Source organism: Cucurbita pepo, chromosome 1, assembly GCF_057944985.1.
Source record: "Cucurbita pepo subsp. pepo isolate OVF chromosome 1, ASM5794498v1, whole genome shotgun sequence".
Classification (NCBI taxonomy): domain Eukaryota; kingdom Viridiplantae; phylum Streptophyta; class Magnoliopsida; order Cucurbitales; family Cucurbitaceae; genus Cucurbita; species Cucurbita pepo.
The window spans coordinates 13,653,606-13,674,373 of record NC_141798.1 but is presented as its reverse complement, the minus strand read 5'-3'; the positions used below and the strand labels follow the sequence as shown (position 1 = coordinate 13,674,373).

The following is a 20,768-nucleotide window of genomic DNA, read 5'->3' as shown; positions in this document are numbered from 1 at the left end:
AAATTATTTAAAAAGGTCTCGGAAAAAAATGGTAAAAATATATCAATTTTATATTTGGTAACTATTACAATTTTTTTTTTTTAATATATATCTAAAAATAAAATTTCCAATTAATTGAAGGAAAAAGAAAAAGAAAAAGAAAAAGAAAAAGAAAAAGAAAAAGAAAAAGAAGAGAAGTAGGCCAATCTCTCCTGAAAAGCCCAATAACTGAGCTTACCATATTAAATAAAATAAAAAGAAATAAAATAAAAAGTAAATAGAGGAGGGGGGAAAACCTACCTACTCAAGCTCCTTCGTCTCTCACGCGCTCTCCCTTCTCCGCGTTCTCCCCAGCCCTCTCTCGTTCTTCTTCTGCAACGCCGACGCCGGAGTCGGCTCCCCTTTTTCTTTTACCAACTCCCGCCGCTCCCTAATTCCTTTCCTGCACGTGCCGACGCTGTCGTTACTCTCTCGATCGTGCCGCCGCCGCCACCGCCGCCACCGCCGCCTTCCTCATTGGAGTTTGCACTGTTTTTCTATTCTCTTGTTACCGGTATTCTCTCGTTCTCAATCTATGTCTTTCTCTTTTCCAATCGAATTGGCCGATTAGAAAAACTCAAAATTAAGACTTGGGAGTGACATAAATGAGGAGTAGCTTGAAAGAACAGTCTCAGCATCGATGAGTTTTTAGATTAAAATCGTGGTAGACATAAATTTGAATAATTCCCTCTTTGTTATCGTATCCAGGTTCAGTTTCTTGTCTGCCGTCGAAATGGCGAAAGAGGAATTTAGGGTGTACAATTCGATGACGCAGCAAAAGGAAGTATTCACCACGAAGGAGCCTGGTAAGGTTGGCATGTACGTCTGTGGCATCACAGCCTATGATTTCAGCCATATCGGCCATGCCCGTGCCGCTGTCAACTTTGACGTCCTCTACAGGTTTACTACTTTCGTGCATTCGTATCTCTATGTCAAGTGATTGCATTTGCGAGTTTTTTTTGGTCTCTTGGATAATGCGATTGTAGACAAAGCCTGGATTTCCAGGTTCTGGGAGTTCTATGTATATTGTTTGCATACAATACTGCTTGCATTGGTTTTCAGAATATACAAGAAAACCTCGTAGTTTTCCATAATCACAAGAGAAAACAAACTGATTAGCTTTCAGCTTGAACAATGTTACCTAGAGGCAGAGGAAAAAAGAAACAATTGCAGGAAAAGGTAAAGGAATAAGTGAATCCTCTGTAAGAAAGATGTTAAGTTAGATCATGGTGCATATATATGTAGTGTTTGGAGTCATTTCCTGAATAGGGAAGTTCAAACAAACAGACACGGCCCTTGAAACCACCCAAGCACCCAATACGCCACAACTTTCTCCATTCTCCAAATTGAATGATTGATGGACTAACTATATTTTCCAAATCTAATATCAGCGTGATATTTTCTAGATAGTCTCCCATTAGAGGCTTGTTCCAAAAATCATATAGTATTCCACCCCATGAAGCCATTGGATCAAAATTAATCCTATGAAGGAACAATGCGGTACATTTTAGAATGGAAAACAGTGGAGAATTGATGACCATTGGATCTCTCACCCAAAATGGCTGTAGCAATAATTTTTTAGTAGATGCACCTCGAAGTATTTCACATTTGAGTAGATGCACTTCAAAGCATTCCACCTTGTGGCCCTTAACGAAAAACAATTGCTTCATGAAAATTTCAATTGGAAATACGTACATGTATGGGATAGTGGCTAGGAGAAAACAATCCTTTCTTGTGGATTTGATTCTTAAAACAATTCAAAATTGGGCCATTTTGTGAGAAATAACTCTCTGCCGTGTTATCTAGTTCATTTGGAGTTCCAATCACATTGCATGGATGTGTTCAGATGCTGAGGGTTCTTCAAGTGGTATTATTATCTTTCGTATTTTGTGTTTGATTTTTCTTATCGTTGAAGAAGTTGTGGAAGGTACTTTTCCTTGTATATGAAATTCTCTTTGGTCGTCACATCTTCTTCATAGATTGTAGGATTTACGGTCTTCTTGTTAGTTTTTGGCTTGAGTTGGGCGCTCTTACTTGGTCTTTGTTCAGATGCTTGAGTGAAAATAAAGGATCACAATGCAGTTAGGTGGCCATTTCAGAAGCCTTCTAGGTGTTCCTTTTCTTCTTAACAAAAGTATGAAACACTTAATTAGGCTGATTTGTGACTTCTTTTTTGATTGATTTGTCAAGCAGTGGACTAATTTGAACCCGTATGTGGAAATGGAAACACTTCCTTTTGTTGGCTTTTGAGGAGTAGATAGAAAACATTCACAGCCCCAAAATAGAAAAGCCTTGATAGACCCACATTTGATGACTTCCTCGTGAATCCCACTTCTAATGACTCCCTCATGAATCTTTGGAGGTTGATCCTATGGTTATCCTCCCCTCTCACGTATCAAACCAAAAATCCTTTTCCTTTTGGAAGATTATAATAGAAAGAAGGTTGTCAACATGGTCATCACATTATACTTCAAAAGGCGGAAGACTCACCCTAATACAAGCCACATTATCCAACTTCCCTACTTACTACATGTCTCTATTTGAAATGCCACAAAAAGTGGCCGTAGATATAGGAAGATTATTCATAAACTACTTGTGGAAAGATGGCACACTGTTTGGTGGAATATTATAAACCTCCCAACAGAAAGGGAGGCCTCGGTCTTCTCTCGATAAGGAAGAACAAAGCTTTCCTCGCCAAATGGATATGGAGATATCATCGTGAAGAAAAGGCCTTATGGATAAATCTTATAAAGGCTAAATATACTCCTACATCAAACAAAAATCTGCCCCCTCCATCTTTTCTACAAAAGGGCCTTGGAAGTTCATAAAGAAACATCAAAACCTTATCACAATCGAACTCGCCATAAGGTGGGTGATAGGGGAAGCACATTATTTTGGACAGACCTATGGATTGAAAACACCATGCTAGCCTTGAAGTATCCACTTTTGTACAGGCTTTCTCATAGCAAAAAAGCCATGATTAAAGAAACGTGGAATGTTGTCAACAAATTTTGGGACCTGAAGCTTGGTAGGAATTTAAAGGTTAATGAAGCAACAGAGTGGGCCAAATTAAGCCTTGACATTGCCCCTGTGGTATTGTCAAACAAAGCAGACTCACTAACTTGGCTCCCTAGCGCTGACGAAGTCTTCTCTACAAAATCCTTGATGATGGACATGGGGGAAAAAGTAGAAGCAATAAATCCCATGCTAGCAAAGACAGTATGGAAAGGACATCAAACTAAAAAGGTGAAGTTCTTCCTTTGGGAAATAGCACATAAAGCCATTAGCACAAGTGAAAATCTCCAAAAAAGAATGCCTTACATCACTCTTTCTCCAAATTGGTGTCCATTATGCAAGAAAGAAAACGAATCATAAAACCACTTGTTTATGTAGTGCACATACCCTCAGAATTCCTAGACAACGATTCTCAATATATTCGGATGACATCTCACATTTCCTAGGGAGGTAAAGAAAATTTGGATATGGCCTTAACGTCCACCCTTTCAAGAATGCAAAAGCCCCATTATGGAAAATCTTCATCATGACTTTCTTTTGGAATTTGTGGAAAGGAAGAAATCAGAGCATATTTGCAGAAAAAACAGGTACCTACACAAAATTTTTCGACAATTTTGTTTACCAAGCTATATCTTGGTATAAACTATCTAATACTTTTACTTCCTATAGTTATACCTCCCTTATTGCAAATTGGGAAGGTCTTTTGCAAACATCATGAATTATACATCCCTTTTGTAAATTTCAATCATCAATGAAATTGTCTCTTATAAAAAAAAGTATCAAAATACGTGGCTTAGTCATAAGGAATATTTTTCCTTCTATTGTTGGTTATATGATTGAGGGATGTTGATGGTGTCAGATAGTCAAGTTATAACTCATGCTAGTATGTTAAAATTATAGTTTTCAAAGAAAAAATGGCAATAGCTCAAAGGGTATCTTTATTCTTTGAACTTCCTATGTTGAATGGTATGGATTAGGTAATTCATCTTCTCTTGAGTGAAAAGGGCTAAGGAAAGAAATACATGGCTTGCTCATAAGGATTCTCTACTACTGTTCGATGTATGATGGAAGGATGTTGATGGTGATAGGGTGGTTAAGTCATTCCTTGGAGTCTCTTAGATAGAAATAAGGATGAATTATAAAAAAATACCCTTGACTTTGCCATTTGTTTAAAAGATACCCTTTTTTTTTCCAGAAGGTTGCAATATTGCTGTCGACCTTTCATAAATGTCTGGAAACTATCATTGGAGTAGAAAATTGATGTGAACTCAGACATCTCAATTATACAATATGAACTTCAAAGAAGATTTCAAGAATGATGTCCTAAAAGTACGGACATAGACATTACACAGACTAGAAAACAGATACAACATGACATAGACATAGTGACATGCCAATTCATAAAAATGTAGGACATAGACACATCGGGGATACATTACTTTTTCTTGAACTTTTTTATTAAATAATATTAAAAATCAAATTCAAAATATTTTAGTTTTGATAACTATTAAGAATAATCAAAACTAAAAAAAAGTGAACAAAATTTTTATTGGTCGTTGATTTTTGTTTAAAATTTAAATCTACATAAAATCCAACAAGTCATTATGAAGAACAAAGCCCAAACCACGAAGAACCCAATAAAAGCCCACAAAATAAGATTTATAAAAAAGTTTATAAATAAAGAAAAAGAATGCTAACCCCAAAACACTCTTTTCCTCCCCTCCTTACTTTCTACTTTCCCTCCATCTCTCCCCACCTTCGTTCAATCTCTCTCCCTTTACCACTGATGGACTTCACCGTTGACTACTTTTTCTAACACGACTGTTTTGCCATCAACTACTTGAAAGGTTTGGGTTTTTGAATGACATGTTCATGATGTGTTCTTTCACGCGTCCAAATTTTTTAAAAATAATAAAAAGGGGCACACAATTTTTTATGTCGGACACGTGTTCGGATGTATTCGTGTCCAACATAGACACTTTGTCAAATACAAAGTGTTCGTGCTTCCTAGATGTTGTCCAAGTTTACAACAAAATTGAGTTGCATTAAATGCACTCGAACTTCATTCATGACAAAATGAAGTTAAACTCAAGTTACATTAAATGAAGTCAAGTCACATTTAAAGTTGAAATTAGGTTGCATTTAATGAACTCAAGTGCAACTCATGCTTCACTAAAGAAGAATCAAACTTCAAACTTCATTTATGGAACAATGGCTTCAAAATATTTTAAGTTGGACTTCATTTTCTCTGGATGGTCACAAGATTTTGAAGGCTGACCAAGAGACTTCTATCTAGGATTTATGGCTCTTTTTATTGTAACTTCAGCTTTAAACCTTCCATTTATAATTTTAGGTTACTGTAGAGTTAATGGTTGATATGGCATTCATGTACTTGGAATTACAATCCTTAAATTGCCAATAGGTCACAATTTAGGGTTTATTTGGAGGCTATATATAGCTTAGCTAATTCCTTTTGTAAAAGGGGACTTGAGAATGGAAATTTAGTAAAAAGAGCCTTTGTGCTTTTGTTTAGCTTGAAACTATGATTCTTGAAAATTCTATGTGGTTTAGGTTGTATGCATAAATTCATTTATGCTTGACTTGATCAAACTTTCTTATGGAGTGATTGAAATGTCAAATAAGGAATGATCTTATTTACAGCGGTATTCGATTTTTACTTTCCTTTGGTTGATTTTCAAATGCGTTTTTATGGATTTTGAGGTTGAGTTCTATGAGTTCCGTTCTTCCACATGGTTTTTAGATCCCAAAACTGGTTTCATAACATTTTGGCATTGGAGCTACTTTGATTTCAATATCATTTGGTACCTGAGCTACTTTGATTTCATACCATTTTGGTGTCCAAACGCTGCACCAATGACTAGGATGGAAAAATGGACGTGGCTATGGCTAGAACAACCTGGCAATGAGTAGTACACATGCTTGGTTAAGTTTGAAGGAACGAAATTTAGACACTTCAATTTTTTGTTCAACATTCTAATTGGTTTTTTACTCCATTGGTAGTTTTGAAACGTCTATGAAAGGTTGGGGTAATATTGTAACTTTTGAAAGAAGAGGGTATTTTTGAAACAGAGGGAAAAACTCAAGGGTATTTTTTATAATTTAGCCTAAATGGGGATGAAAAATCTACTTGTGTTTGGGTTTCCAGTTGAAAAAAGGAATCCTAGTGATCTGCTCTGAAGGATTACAGACTAATCAATCATTTGGAGGTGGAAAAGGAGTTCATCAACTTCTGTCAAAAGCTTCATTGATGTGAGGGGGCATTCTTTAAAATATTTTGTGGCTGTGTTTAGTTCTATAGGGGGCTTATTCCTCGGTAAATTTTATCTTGTCCACAAAATCTTTTGTTTCAAATGAATAATAATAATAATAATAATAAATAAATAAATAAATAAAGAGAGAAATTATTCCAGCTTGTTTTAACTTCAACAACCGTCAGGACAAGCTACCATATGTTGTATTGCCAAGTAGTCCAAGATTTGAACTTCATAAGCAAACAGTGGTCGAAGTCTTTCAAATACTAAAATAAAGATTGCAACTTGGATTAGATTTCAAATACTAAAACAAAATTGCAACTTTGGTTGCTTTTATATTAAACATAATCAGATTTTTCGCACTGCAGATCTTCAAGTACAAATCCTAGATATTTGAGACTGAACACCAAAATTGACGCCTTATTGGAACTGTTTGGTTATTATTTTTTGTTTTTGTTTAGCTAAACATCGGAGAAGTAGTAGAACAACTGTTCCTGGTAACCTGGTTCTTTGTTGTTCTACAAAATAGTCTGTGGTGCTTGTAGTATTGAAGAAACTGTGTAAGTCCAAGCGGGGAGGGATGAAGAAGCGAAGATACACCTTTGCATCTTTTTAGTGGTGATTTAATTTGTACAAACGAATTATGTAACAAATTAGGTGCCACACTAAAATTTCAATGATGCTTGATTGGAACGTAAAGATATTGAAGTGGGAATATGAAAGTGAGATGCTAATGTGAGGCTACATGATAAGAACAATATGAACTTCAAGGAAGATGAGTTTCATTTATTCTCATATGGTTACAAATTTTGGGGGGACGATAATTTAAAGTTATTGTATTTCATTAATGTATTTTAGGACTTTTTATTATTATCTTTTTAAGGTTACATTTACCTAGTGGCTAATTATGATCATATGATATGAAAGTTACAACTCTTGGAATGCCTTATGGAAAGTTATGGGTCTTCATTTTGAGGCTATATAAAGCCATGTCTGTTGTCTTTGTAAAGTAGACTTAAAAAATGTAGTAAAAAGAGCATTTGTGTGTTCTTTAGCCAAGACCTAAGTTTCTTTGCAATTCTATGTAGTTTAGGTTGCATGTTTAGAATCATTCAAACTTGAATGATCAATCTTTGCTTGTGGAGTGATTCGAATCTGAAACAAGAATTTTTGTCTTGGTAATCTGAATCTTACTTTCCCTGAAGTGATTCCTTATCACTATAAGCCTTTGGCGATGTGAATGAGAACTCTTCTTTCTAAATGCATGTTTTCTTTGGCATTCTGTAAGGCTCAATAATTTCTGATAAACTTCCTGAAAATGTGCAGATCTTTTCTTCCTCATAAACGTTTCTTAAAATGGTGAATGTTTTTCTAACTGAGATAATTGATTATCTTTGGGCCTTGGTGGTTATGTCCTTTTGTAATTGCCCGTTGGGTCTTATATTGCCTACTCAAAGCTCCTTTTTGTAGCTTGACTCTTTCTGTTTGGGCTTTATTTTTGTATGCTTTTGTATTCTTTCATTTTTTTTTTTTTTTTTTTTTTGTAATGACACCTCGATTAATGAAAGAAAAAAGAGACTGGGATATTTGATTTCTCACATATTGATCTATTGACATGAAATATTTTTATATACCTATGCAAAGCGAATCGTTTTGGTTGTTTTTTTTTTGTCTGAATATTTATAATAAAACAGAGATTTCAAATTTTAGTATTTTCTGATTCGTCATGAAAGTGAAGCATGACCTATAATTTAAACTGCTGATTGAATGTTGGACTCTGTTTTCATGTTGGACTTTTTCTGCATTTTGGGTGATTTGTTTTGCAGTTCTGACTATTTATTTTTTATTGAATGGTTCAAAATTGTCTGTAACTTGGTAACAATATCCCTGCAGATATCTGATGCACCTGGGATATGAAGTTACTTATGTGCGGAACTTTACTGATGTCGATGACAAGGTGAGTGTAGAATTACACAAGCACTCGTCTTACATTGAACAAGAATTACACACACATGCTCAATGATTTACTTGTGCAGGGATGATTTCTTAGAGTTCTATCTTTTTGTATTCTTCTATTAGAGAATTTTCCACCTGATACAGTCTTGGGATAAGCCAATTTGAAGTGAGATTTCCCTTACAGCTGATCATCCCGAAACTTAATCTTCTCTTTGCTCTCGAATCTAAACCATGCCATGTATCTCTGCTGGATTTAGTTTGTCTATTCTGATACACCCAGTAAGGCCATATGATTGGAAGCCTTATATTTTAGTTTCTGATTTGTCACTCGTGATGGAAAATGTCAGTTTTTCCGGTTCCTGCATAGGTAGTGAACACATTGCAGACCTAAAAAGCACAAAAAGTTGAATCAAAGGAAAAAAAAAGCTTAAATTTAGCAGCTTGAGAGAAAGAGAGAGAGAGAGTCACGACATCTGAAGCCGGCCTCTTGGTGCCACTGTCGCTGCCTCCTTAAGGAAGGCAAAGAGTCGCGACCTCCTTAAGACAAAGAAGGCGAAGAGTCGCGACCTCCGGAAGACTTAGGGTCGCAACCTCCGGGGTTGTGCCAAGGTGGGGAAGACGAAGGTTTGCGAACAACACTTCGGAAGACAAAGAGTTGCGTCTGAATCGCTGCACAATGACAGAACCCGCTAGCCACTCCTCCGACTGAATAAGACCATGATGACAGCCGCTCCATCTACGAAGACACCTGCACATCCCATGATCCCCCCCCCCCCCCCTCCCCACCCACTAAAATAGAAAAAACTAAAATCATTGACGACACATGAAACTATTCCTTGCTGTCCACTAAAATACCAAACCATCAACTAAACTCAAGACCTCAGAGAAGAAGACAAGACCATAGACATGTTCATCGACCTACACAACCCTTGCCTGATACTAAAAAGTCGCCACAAATGTCAGAAGATAGAAAGGCAGATGTAGAAACATACCTTTCGATTATAAACAAAAAGGCAAAGACAATCAACAAGTTTTCCCTCTCCCCCATTCATACTGTATGGGATATGATGGTGATTGTCACTCGAAAACATTTTCACGATGACTGGTTTATGATAAACCGGAGCATCCAATCCATGCTCAATGACTTTAGCCAACTAAACCCCTACAGAGCAGACAAGACGATTCTTCGGTACACGTCAAAGGAGCAAGCCTCATTAGTTGATAATAAAAAAGGTTGGTAAAAAGTTGGTAACTAGGCATTGAAAATGGTTGGTAAAAAGTTGGTAACTAGGCATTGAAAATAGAACCATGGTCTGATGAAAAGCACCTGAATGACCCCGTGGTTCCCTCTTATGGAGGTTGGAGTAAAATAAAAAATCTTCCTCTAAATCGTTGGGACATCGATACTTTGAAACACATAAGAGATGCCTGTGGAGGTTTTATTGAGATTGCTAAAAAAAACCCTCATCGAGAGTGGACCTCATGGAAGCCACCATTTGTATTGAGAAAAATATACAGGTTTCATACCAGCAGAAATCTCAATACCATCATTATCCAAGATTCCCCTTATGGTCAATATAGACCCTTGCTTTTATGGAGAATCGTTTGTTGACGTTATGACTGGCTACCAACGCACTGAACAAGCACCGAAAAGATTTTGTACCCCAGACGATACCAAATTTATTATAGATACTTCATGCGGCATTCTTGGACCACATCGTTGGTCAAACCACCGAGAAACAACACCTAGAGGGGCCTCTCAAGTACAACAAGACTCAACACCAAATTTACACATAACAGAGTCTATGGTCATACCACAAAGCCCCAAAAAGGTAACGACCATACCCACCTGCCATGGACAGCCCCATACCCTCCAAGCCAACTCCTCTTAAAAAAAAGGCCAACCCCCCAACCAAACCATACTCCGCCACCCTCCCCATCTTCCATGCCCCATAAACCCATAGCCTCCCCACACATAAACCAATGGCCACCAACCCCTCACCCTACCTTACACCATACTCCAAAACTCCATCTACTATACCACTTCTTATCCCCGACCTACAAGTTGTGACAATATCACCAGAAAAACATGCCATCATCATAAATAACCAAAAAACCTTCCTCACCCCAAGAACAAAATTCTCCACGGTTGGCATTGACCAAGAATCAAACGATGAATATGCATCTAGCCGTTTACCCCTCTCCACCGCCCAACCATGCCCCGCTGCAGAAAAGGCCAACATTTCTCACCTATTGCTAGAGATCAACCTTGCGGATACAAAGCTTGGCACTCTTTTTCAGGGAAAGCAGGATGAAACTGAGGTAGAAGAGGCCTCCTCGATATCAGCAACACTCACACCAATAAGAGCCATCCAAATCTTGGCACCATGGCTAAAAGAGCACCACATGTGCATCATGGCTATACCATTTGGGACAAAGAAGCTCACTACGGCCAAGAAATTGAGTAAACTAACTAGGGAGATTGCTAGCCTTCTTTCAAACATCAATTATGAGAAATCGAGCAAATCACAATTGGGAGGTCAATACTTATGATTATTATCTCTTGGAATGTTCAGGGATTGGGAGATTGGCAAAAGAGAGCCTTAATCAAGTCCTTTCTCCTCAAATACAATCCCACTATGGTTATTCTTCAAGAAACAAAATTGAATTATGTTGATCGCTGGATACTTAAATCCCTTTGGAGTGCCACACATATTGGTTGGTCAGCTTTGGATGCTTCCGTTTATCAGGGGGGATCTTAATCATGTGGAACGACCTAGCTTTGACCATTTCAGAAGTCACCAAAGGCTTATAAACCTTAACCACACATATTACACTGGCTGATAATTAGAGTGTTTGGATTATAGGAATCTATGGCCCCTGTAGATATCAAGAAAGACATTTTGGCAGGAATTATAGGATCTATGCTTATGTAAAGAGAATTGACTTTTGGCAAGCGATTTCAATACTTCTCGATGGGCGCATGAAAAATCCAGTGGAAAAGCCACCAAAAGCATGTGACACTTCAACAATTTCATAAGAGAAGCTGAACTCATTGACCTTCCCCTTAGTAATGGACTCTATACATGGTTAAACAATAGATCTCCACCCACCTTCAACAATTTCATAAGAGAAGCTGAACTCATTGACCTTCCCCTTAGTAATGGACTCTATACATGGTTAAACAATAGATCTCCACCCACCTTGACACTCATCGATAGATTTCTTGCCACAGAAGGCCTCCTTGGAAAATTCAGTAATGCTGGATTCAAAGACGGAATAGACCTACATCTAATCATTATCCCATTCTACTTTCCATGGGTTGCTGTAAATGGGGCCCCTCACCCTTCCGATTTGAGAATACGCGGCTGAACCATTCTAAATTTTTGCCAATGGTAGAATACTGGTGGAAGAATACTCCCCTCTGTGGATGGCTAGGGCACGGTTTCATCAACAAACTTAAAAGACTAAAAGAAGTCCTAAAGAAATGGAATGAGGTTTTTGGTTGCATTTCCACAAAAAGGAACCAACTGTTAATCGAAATTGTCCTCCTTGATCAGATGGAGGAAACTGGCTCCATCACACTAGTTCAACACACAGAAAAAGCTCTTGAAAGCAGAACTTATTTCGTTGGCAGTAAATGAAAAGCAATCTTGGAGACAAAAATGTAAAAAACAATGGGTAGAGGAAGGTGACAAACTCCAAGTTTTTCCATCGTATCATGGCTACAAAGAAACGAAAGAGTACCATCATGGAATTCTATCCGCACAAGGCAGTAGTTTAGTAAACGAAGAAGAAATTGAATTAGAATTTGTGTCCTTCTACACGTCCTTATACGCAAGGGACAATGCCCTCTGCGAATTTCCTCACAATCTTGACTGGAGTCCTATTGATCAACAGCAAGCTGCCTCCCTCGAGGTCATTTTCACTGAAGAAGAGGTGGGGAAGGCAGTTTGGCACTTGGGCTCCGACAAAACTCTAGGATCAGATGGTTTTACCTCAGATCATTATGACAGCTGATATCATGAGAGTATTCCAATATTTTTTTCGAAACAGAGTTATTAATGGCAACCTGAATGAAACATACATATGTTTGATCTCAAAGAAACTGGATGCTCGCATTGTTACAGACTTTCGTCCCATAAGCCTCACGACTGGTCTATATAAAATCATAGCAAGGGTATTATCAGAACGTCTTAAAAAGGTTCCCCCCTTCACAATCACTGGGCAACAAATAGGTTTTGTTGAGGGGCGACAAATTCTTGATGCATCCCTCATGCCCAACGAACTCATTGATGAAAGGGAAAGAAAGAAACAAAAATGTGTAGTCATTAAACTTGACATGGAAAAGGCTTCGACAAGGTTGATTGGACTTTCCTCGAAAACATTCTTGTGGCAAAAGGCTTTAGCCCAAAATGGCGAAGGTGGATTAAAGGATGCATCTCACCCACAAATTTCTCCATCATCATCAATGGAAGACTGAGAGGGAAGATTTATGCCACATGAGGTCTGAGACAAGGAGATCCACTATCCCCTTTTCTCTTCATCATGGTAATGGACGGTCTCAGTTGCCTACTGACAAAAGCAGAATACGAAGGGCAGATAAAAGGTTTTCAGATTGGTAATGAAGGCTTGAGCATCAACCACCTTCCGTTCGCAGATGACACAATCCTCTTTTCTGATTTGGTTGAGACAGTAAAAACCTTTGAAGGATTCTCTGGACAAAATATCAATCTCCAAAAAACAGAGATCATGGGCATCAATATTAGCACAGAGATCATGGAAGAATTTGCAGCATATATGGTTGTAAAAAGGGAGAATGACCGAATATGTACCTAGGACTACCTTTAAAAGAAAACCACAAATCCTTTTCCTTTTTGAAGATTAATATTGAGAAAATAGAAAGAAGGTCGTCAACATGGTCATCACGTTATAGTTCAAAAGGCGGAAGACTTACCCTAATACAAACCACATTATCCAACTTCCCTACTTACTACATGTCTCTATTTGAAATGCCACAAAAAGTGGCCGCGGATATAGAAAGACTTTTCAGAAACTACTTGTGGAAAGATGGTGCACACCTTGTTCATTGGAATATTTTAAACCTCCCAACAGAAAAGGGAGGCCTCGGTCTTCTCTCGATAAGGAAGAAGAACAAAGCTCTCCTCGCCAAATGGATATGGAGATATCATCATGAAGAAAAGGCCTTATGGCGAAATCTTATAAAGGCTAAATATACGCCTACATCAAACAAAAATCACCCCCTCCATCTTCTACAAAATAGCACATATAGCCATCAGCACAAGTGAAAATCTTCAAAAAAGAATGTCCTATATCACTCTATCTCCAAATTGGTGTCCATTATGCAAGAAAGAAAACGAATCACAAAATCACTTGTTTATACAATGCACATACGCTCAGAATTTCTGGATAACGATTCTCAATATATTTGAATGTCATCTCACATTTCCTAGGGAGGTAAAGGATTTTTTGGATATGGCCTTAACGTACCACCCTTTCAAGAACGCAAAAGCCCTATTATGAGAAAACCTCATCATGGCTTTCTTTTGGAATCTGTGGAAAGAAAGAAATAAGAGAATATTTGTAGAAAAGACACAGACCTACACAAAACTTTTCGACAATGTTGTTTACCAAGCTATATCTTGGTGTAAACTGTCTAATATTTTTACTTCCTATAGTTATACCTCCCTCCTTGCCAATTTAGAAGGTCTTTTGTAAACATCATGGATTATACATCTCTCTTGTAAATTTCAATCATCAATGAAATGGTATCTTATCAAAAAAAAAAAAAAAAAAGAAAAGAAAAAAACAAAAACAAAAATTTCAGTTTGGCACACACCTAGATATGCGTTAAACCGTACAAAGTACGTATAGATCAAACATTTGTTAGACGCATATTGAACTCTTGTTAAGTATACTAAATAGGGACATCAAATAATGTAGGACTAAAACAATAAATTTGGAAATAAATTTGGAGAGAAAAGTACATCAAATTCATTTTTTAAGAAATAAATGCATAAACTTATATTAGAATATATATTCCTCTTAAAAAATATATATTATTTTTATACAGAGGAGATTCAAAGTCTATAAGTGCATTTATTATTTTAATAAATGTGTCATTGTCGTGTTTGTATCCTAGAATTTTAAAAAATTGACATGTCATCATGTTCTTGTCATGTTGTATCTGTCTCATATCCGTATTCTTCCTCTTAGTTGGAGACCATTAGCATTTTTTTTTTCCTGGCTGTGCTACTAAAACTAGATTTTGTTACTTCCATTTAATGAAGTCAGTGTATTGGTGCTATGCCTCATATTGGGAATTAAATACTCTTTTTTTCTACTGTACATCGTAGAATCATTGTTCTGTCCATTTTTTTGTAATCTCAATTATTTATGCTACGTGTGTCATAATGGGTAAAGTAAGGTGGATCTATTGCTCTTCTTGGTTCAGATCTAATTTATTTTTAATTTTACGCCCTTTTTACTGAGCTCAACATGGGACAGCTTTTTATTTGCTTCTTACTGAAAGAGTAAATGTTTTCGTTTGTATTTTTCATTTAAAGGGCCCTTGTCCAGCAACAATGACCATAATTAATAAATGCACAAGGGGTAACATCCCACGATGTTTTTTCATTGACTAATGAGTGATTAAGTTTCTCCTTTGCTTTAGTAATTCGAAGCCTGTGATGTAACTTACAAACTGTCTAATTATAGTTAGTCTTGGAGACAATTACTATGAAGTTAGATTGCCTAATTTGTTTATTTTTACATTTTCCTAATAGTAAAGTCGTGGCCTTCTCTAGTCGTTATATTTTTCTGTATTTGAGGTTGCTATTCTTACTATTAACAGATAATTCGACGGGCAAATGAGTCAGGGGAGAATCCACTGTCATTAAGTGAACGCTTTTGCCAGGAATATCTTGCTGACATGGATGATCTTCAGTGCCTATCTCCAACACACCAACCTCGTGTGTCAGATCACTTGGAACAAATTAAGGACATGATAACTCAGGTATGGATCTTTATACTCACTCAACAATGAAAGCAAAATGCACCAATCCAGGTCAACAGCAAACTTTATCTATTTTTGTTCCTGTAAATTGCAGAATGCATCCATATCTCGTATGTATATTTATATTTTAGAATACGTGCAACTTTTGTCCATACCTAGCCAATTGTGGTTTAGAAATTCGCTGTAAGAAGGCATAATGATTGGTCAGAGATCCGGTGTTACTGCAGTAGTGTGTTTACCACCTGCTCTTTAAATGTGTTTTCTTCCAAATATAACTATGTTTGCTTTAATGACTATTTTTGTAATTATTGTGGGAAAAAGAAATGTGCATGGATTGTGTGTTGAAATTTTTGCTATGATTGTCTATCCACGTGACACCAATGAGGGTGAATTAAATATTAGAAGACTTAGAGAGAATGAGTTCAAGTCATGGTTGGCAACTATCTATAATATAGTTCCTATGAGTTTTTTTATTTTTGACAATGAAATGTAGGAATTTTATTCCCGTCAGTTTTCTTGACTGTTAAATGTAGGAGAGTTAAGTGGTTGTCCTTAAGCCTTCTCAAGGTGCACGCTTGGATGGATACTCATGGATATAAAATTGAATTGGCTTTTCATGTCAATGATACCAATAAGTTCGAGGGTATTTTCTAAAATGAATTTATTGATTAATCTAGGGAGCATCAAATGTAGGAGAGTTTGGTGGTTGTCCGTAAGTATTCTCAAGGTGCACGCCTGATGGATACAAAAATGGAATTGGTTTTCATGTGAATGATACCAATAAGTTGGAGGATATTTTCTAACATGATTTATTGAACGCTTGGATGGATACTGATGGATATAAAAGTGGAATTTGCTTTTCATGTGAATGATACCAATAAGTTGGAGGATATTTTCTAAAATGAATTCATTTATTAATATAGGGAGCATTAAATGTAGGAGTGTTAGGTGGTTGTTCTCAAGTATTCTCAAGGTGCACGCTTGGATGGATACTAATGGATATAAAAATGGAATTGGCTTTTCATATGAATGATACCAATAAGTTGGAGGCTATTTTCTAAAATGAATTTAGGGAGTGTTCTATTTAGAAGACACAATGGAGTCTTGCATTTTATGAACTTTTAGTTATCTTGCTGTTTCATATGAATATTTCTTTGTTCCAGATGTGAATGAAGGGCTAACGTTTACTCATCTGACTGTGATTTGGATTGTCTTATTTGATTTTTTGTTGATAAATTTGCAGATTATAAATAATGAATATGGCTATGTGGTTGATGGAGACGTGTTCTTTTCTGTGGAAAAATTTCCAAATTATGGCCAATTGTCAGGACAAAAACTTGAAAATCATAGAGCAGGTGAACGGGTTGCTGTAGATCCAAGAAAGCGTAGTCCTTTTGACTTTGCATTGTGGAAGGTTAAAAGCGGATATCAATTTGGCTATAAAGTAGGAATAGGAATTAATTGTGTAGTGTTTTTAATAAATATAATTTTTGTAGGCTGCAAAACCTGGTGAGCCAAGTTGGGAAAGTCCGTGGGGTCATGGAAGACCAGGATGGCATATAGAATGCAGTGCTATGAGTGCTCATTATCTTACTTTTAAGTTTGATATCCATGGAGGTGGCATTGATTTGATCTTTCCACATCATGAAAACGAGGTCGCACAAAGCTGTGCTGCCTGCCAAGAGAGTAAAATCAGTTATTGGATGCACAATGGGCATGTTACAAATAATAATGAAAAGATGTCCAAATCACTGGGTAACTTTTTCACCATTCGCCAGGTAGTATGGGCATAAAGGAGCTATTGAAGTTTCTTTACCTTTTGTTTAGTTTTTGTTATTACCTACTACTTTTTTCTTGTACTTGCAGATTACGGAAAGGTATCATCCATTAGTTTTGAGACACTTTTTAATAAGTGCTCACTATCGGTCTCCTCTCAACTACACTGTCTCCCAGTTGGATAGTGCATCAGATACTATTTATTATATATACCAGGTTTGTGATCCCATCAATGTCTGAGAATACCCTCTACCGCCCCATGGTCTGTCATTTATTATTATCAGTTTTTTTAATGAAACTCATGGTCGCTGTTTATAATCGGTGATGCAAGGTGGCATAATTAACTCATGATAGATAATTCCTAAATGATCAGTTCATTTATTTAGTTGATACTCATGGCCCATTTTTGTTTAATTGTTAGACTTTCCAAGATTGTGAAGATGCTTTATTACAACATCAAGGGGAAATCCTGACTGAGGGTTTGGGAAAAACAGCCAAAAAAGATCCTGTTTCCTCTGCTGCTGAAGAATGCATCAATAATCTACGCTCTGAATTTCAAACTAGAATGGCAGATGACTTGAACACGGCACATATATTGACTGGAGCTTTCCAGGAAGCTCTGAAGTTCATAAATAGTACTTTAACCTCGCTGAAGGTACAGTTTTTTGCACGCAGGCACTTCTCCAATGCTGGGAATTTGTTTATACCACTGTTTAGAAGTTTTGATTTAATCAAATTGAATTTTGAACTTGAATAAGCAGTGGAGTGAATACTTTCATTTAAAGGAATTCAATCCATTGAGTCGATTTTAATTTTTTCTTTTATTTTTATTTTTGTTGAGACTTGCTACTTGCTGTAAGCATTTTTGTGATTGGGCTAGACTAGGGGGCTGGTTTTTATGATTATATTGGAGTTTCTTTTGGTTTTGGTAATTTAGTATCAAGTGTTGAGTTGGTAGTATTTTTGTGGTCAGGTTAGATGCTCTGTTTTTATGGCTTTGATTGTAGTTGGGTTGTTTTCATAGTTGGGAGTTTTTATGTTGTTTTTATTAGTGAGATGTTGGGTGATCTATTGGTTGGTTTTATTTTCTAAATTTGTTCTTTCTTTCATTTCTCTCGATCACAACTTGGTTCTGTATATGTTAATTTTACCATTTATTGAAGTGTATTGTTAAATTGGTGAAAATAATTATAATCTACTAAACTGACGACAGCGGGAAAATATATTCTCGTTTTACATTTTGTTATCCCGCTGCCTCTTCTCGTGTTCTTTTCAATGTAAAATAACCATTCATGTTTTTGATTTTATCAGAAGAAGCAACCAAAGAAACAACAGCTCTCAATGATTCAGGCCCTTATCAGTGTGAAGAAGGAATTGCGAGAAGTTCTAGATGTTCTAGGATTGCTATCCTCTTCTACTTCCTCTGAAGTAAATATAATCTGTCTTGGTGTTTTATTTATTTTGCTCCTTTTATTTATCTTCACACTTTTATTGTCTTGGTCCCTCACATGTCAATAGACTTTTATTTATGTTTTTGGGAAAAGAAAACTGAAATAGGAATAAGAAATAAGAGATTGGACCTTGTTGTTTCTAAAACTTATAAACAGTTACCAAATGCTATCGTTTCTAGAAATTAGAAACAAGAAACAAAGACTGTTATTAAATCAACTCTGAATTTGTCTATGTAAGTTAAAAGATCAAATGAAATATTCAAAGCATTGGGATCATAAGAGAACAAACCTTCTGTCTTCTCTACATAAATAAATAAATGAATGAATATGAGAACGAGATGAAGGTTTGTATATTATAGACTGGAATTCAACTAGTTGAACATGCAATTCTGATGTGAGGTGTTTTCCCTGTGTAGGTTTTGCAGCAGTTGAAAGACAAAGCAGTTAAGAGGGCAGGCATGGTGGAAGATGATATACTGAAATTGATCGACGATAGAACACAAGCAAGGAAAAACAAAGATTTTGCGAGAAGTGACCAAATCCGAGCTGAGCTATCTGCCTTGGGCATAGCTCTCATGGATGTTGGCAAAGAGACCGTCTGGAGACCGTGTGTTCCTGTAGAACTGGCACCACCGCCTCCTCCGTCTGAACAGAACAAGTCTACTCCATTGGCCGAGAAAAAACCAACAGAGCAGCAGGTTGCTCAGCCACCAGCAGTTGAACAGAACAAGGCAGCTCAAGAACAAACAGTACAGGATGCTCAGCCACATGAGGAAAATAAGGCGACCGTGCCCGTCTGATGTTGCATCCGCTTTGTTGAGGAGAGGGATGAAGGATGAGATTTACATTACATTGTTGGCCAGTTGTAAACACTCGTTGGCCCTTAATATAGAAACCTGAAGGATTTTGGAAGAGCATGTGTAGCATACAGGTATGAACTCTACTTCCATTTACTTTAATTTTTGTGAACTGTGATACCGAGAGAAATTTTTATCTTATACGGCTGTTTTGGGGACCAAAAATTAATCCCAGCTGACTGCCTGTTGGGTTTTTCATTTGAAATATTTGATTATGAACCAAGAAGGAGACTGGATTTGCTCAATCACCGTCATTTTCTTTATGGTTAAGTGTTTTATCAAATCTTAAGGACGAGAATGAGAACACACAAATTTGAGCAAAGGAAATACACCTGATTTACACTGATTTAATGAGAATTGCACACTAATGTGATGCTTACATCAGGATGACCTAGGTTTTTGCTTCCCTCTTATCTTCATCTTGTAAAAGGTTGAATCAAGCATTTTTTTTTTTTTTTTTGCTTGGACTGTTGGCGTGCGATGCATTCACATGTGCTTAACCCACCTCTACTTGACAAGGTCGAATTTTGGGCCTTTTGGTGCAGTAACTTCTCTATTTTTGCTCAAATTAGCTGAGGTCCTGTGTGGCCTTAGTTTACATTCACATGTGCTTAAGCCACCTCTACTTGACAAGGTCGAATTTTGGGCCTTTTGGTGCAGTAACTTCTCTATTTTTGCTCAAATTAGCTGAGTTTGATCCAATTGTCTAACTTTATCGCTAACATTAAGTTTATTCTCCAAGTTGAGGTTTGTAGTTTAGTTCTTCGGAAATTTAGAGCCTACCTTGGTATTAAATATTATTTGTGAATCTAATACAAGGTGATCCTTGTACTTTCTTGGGGTTTTTCCTTGGAGTGACACACTTCAAGTATGATGTTTTGACTTTCCTAAACTTGGAATAAAAGTTCGTAGTTTGTGAATTATGGTCTTACAGAATTAAATATTCACCCCGAATGTTTGGGCGGCTAGAATCAGCTAACCAAACACCTATTTGAGATTCAATTAATCTTTCAGACTTGATTCTTCGACGATTAAGCAAAGTTTTTCATTCGTTATGATTGGTTAAGCTTTATTAAGCATGCTTAGTCATGTTCAAATGGGATCCATCGTGAATCAAGCTTTCGAGGTTAATCAATATTTCGGGCTACTTCCTTCGCACTTAATTGCAGTTTTCATGTTAATATTGGATTCATATTTGAGCTCTAATTCACATCGGAGAATAAATGTTTCACTCGCGCAACAATTTAGAAATATAAAGAAAGTTCCTGTAGGTCTCTAAGTTACTTCAGTTCTTTCAACTACTCTATGAATTGAACGTAAGGATGGGAGACAACTTAGACATAATATTTTATTTAAATTATATTTAATGTATCAAATACAATAAATA

The 20,768-nt window shown here is 36.7% G+C and overlaps 1 protein-coding gene across 1 annotated transcript; it reads left to right on the top strand.

Annotated features, from left to right (window-relative positions):
• The first annotated feature begins 256 nt into the window (after positions 1-256).
• On the top strand, positions 257-19,626 carry LOC111810826 (Cysteinyl-tRNA synthetase, class Ia family protein). Its single transcript, XM_023697635.2, has 10 exons — positions 257-532; positions 727-918; positions 8,199-8,262; positions 15,136-15,297; positions 16,541-16,711; positions 16,794-17,075; positions 17,164-17,289; positions 17,495-17,728; positions 18,385-18,501; positions 18,941-19,626. Exons 2-10 carry the CDS (start codon positions 752-754, stop codon positions 19,322-19,324), a joined length of 1,707 nt encoding a protein of 568 aa, XP_023553403.2. The 5' UTR covers positions 257-532; positions 727-751; the 3' UTR covers positions 19,325-19,626.
• The last annotated feature ends 1,142 nt before the right edge of the window (positions 19,627-20,768 follow it).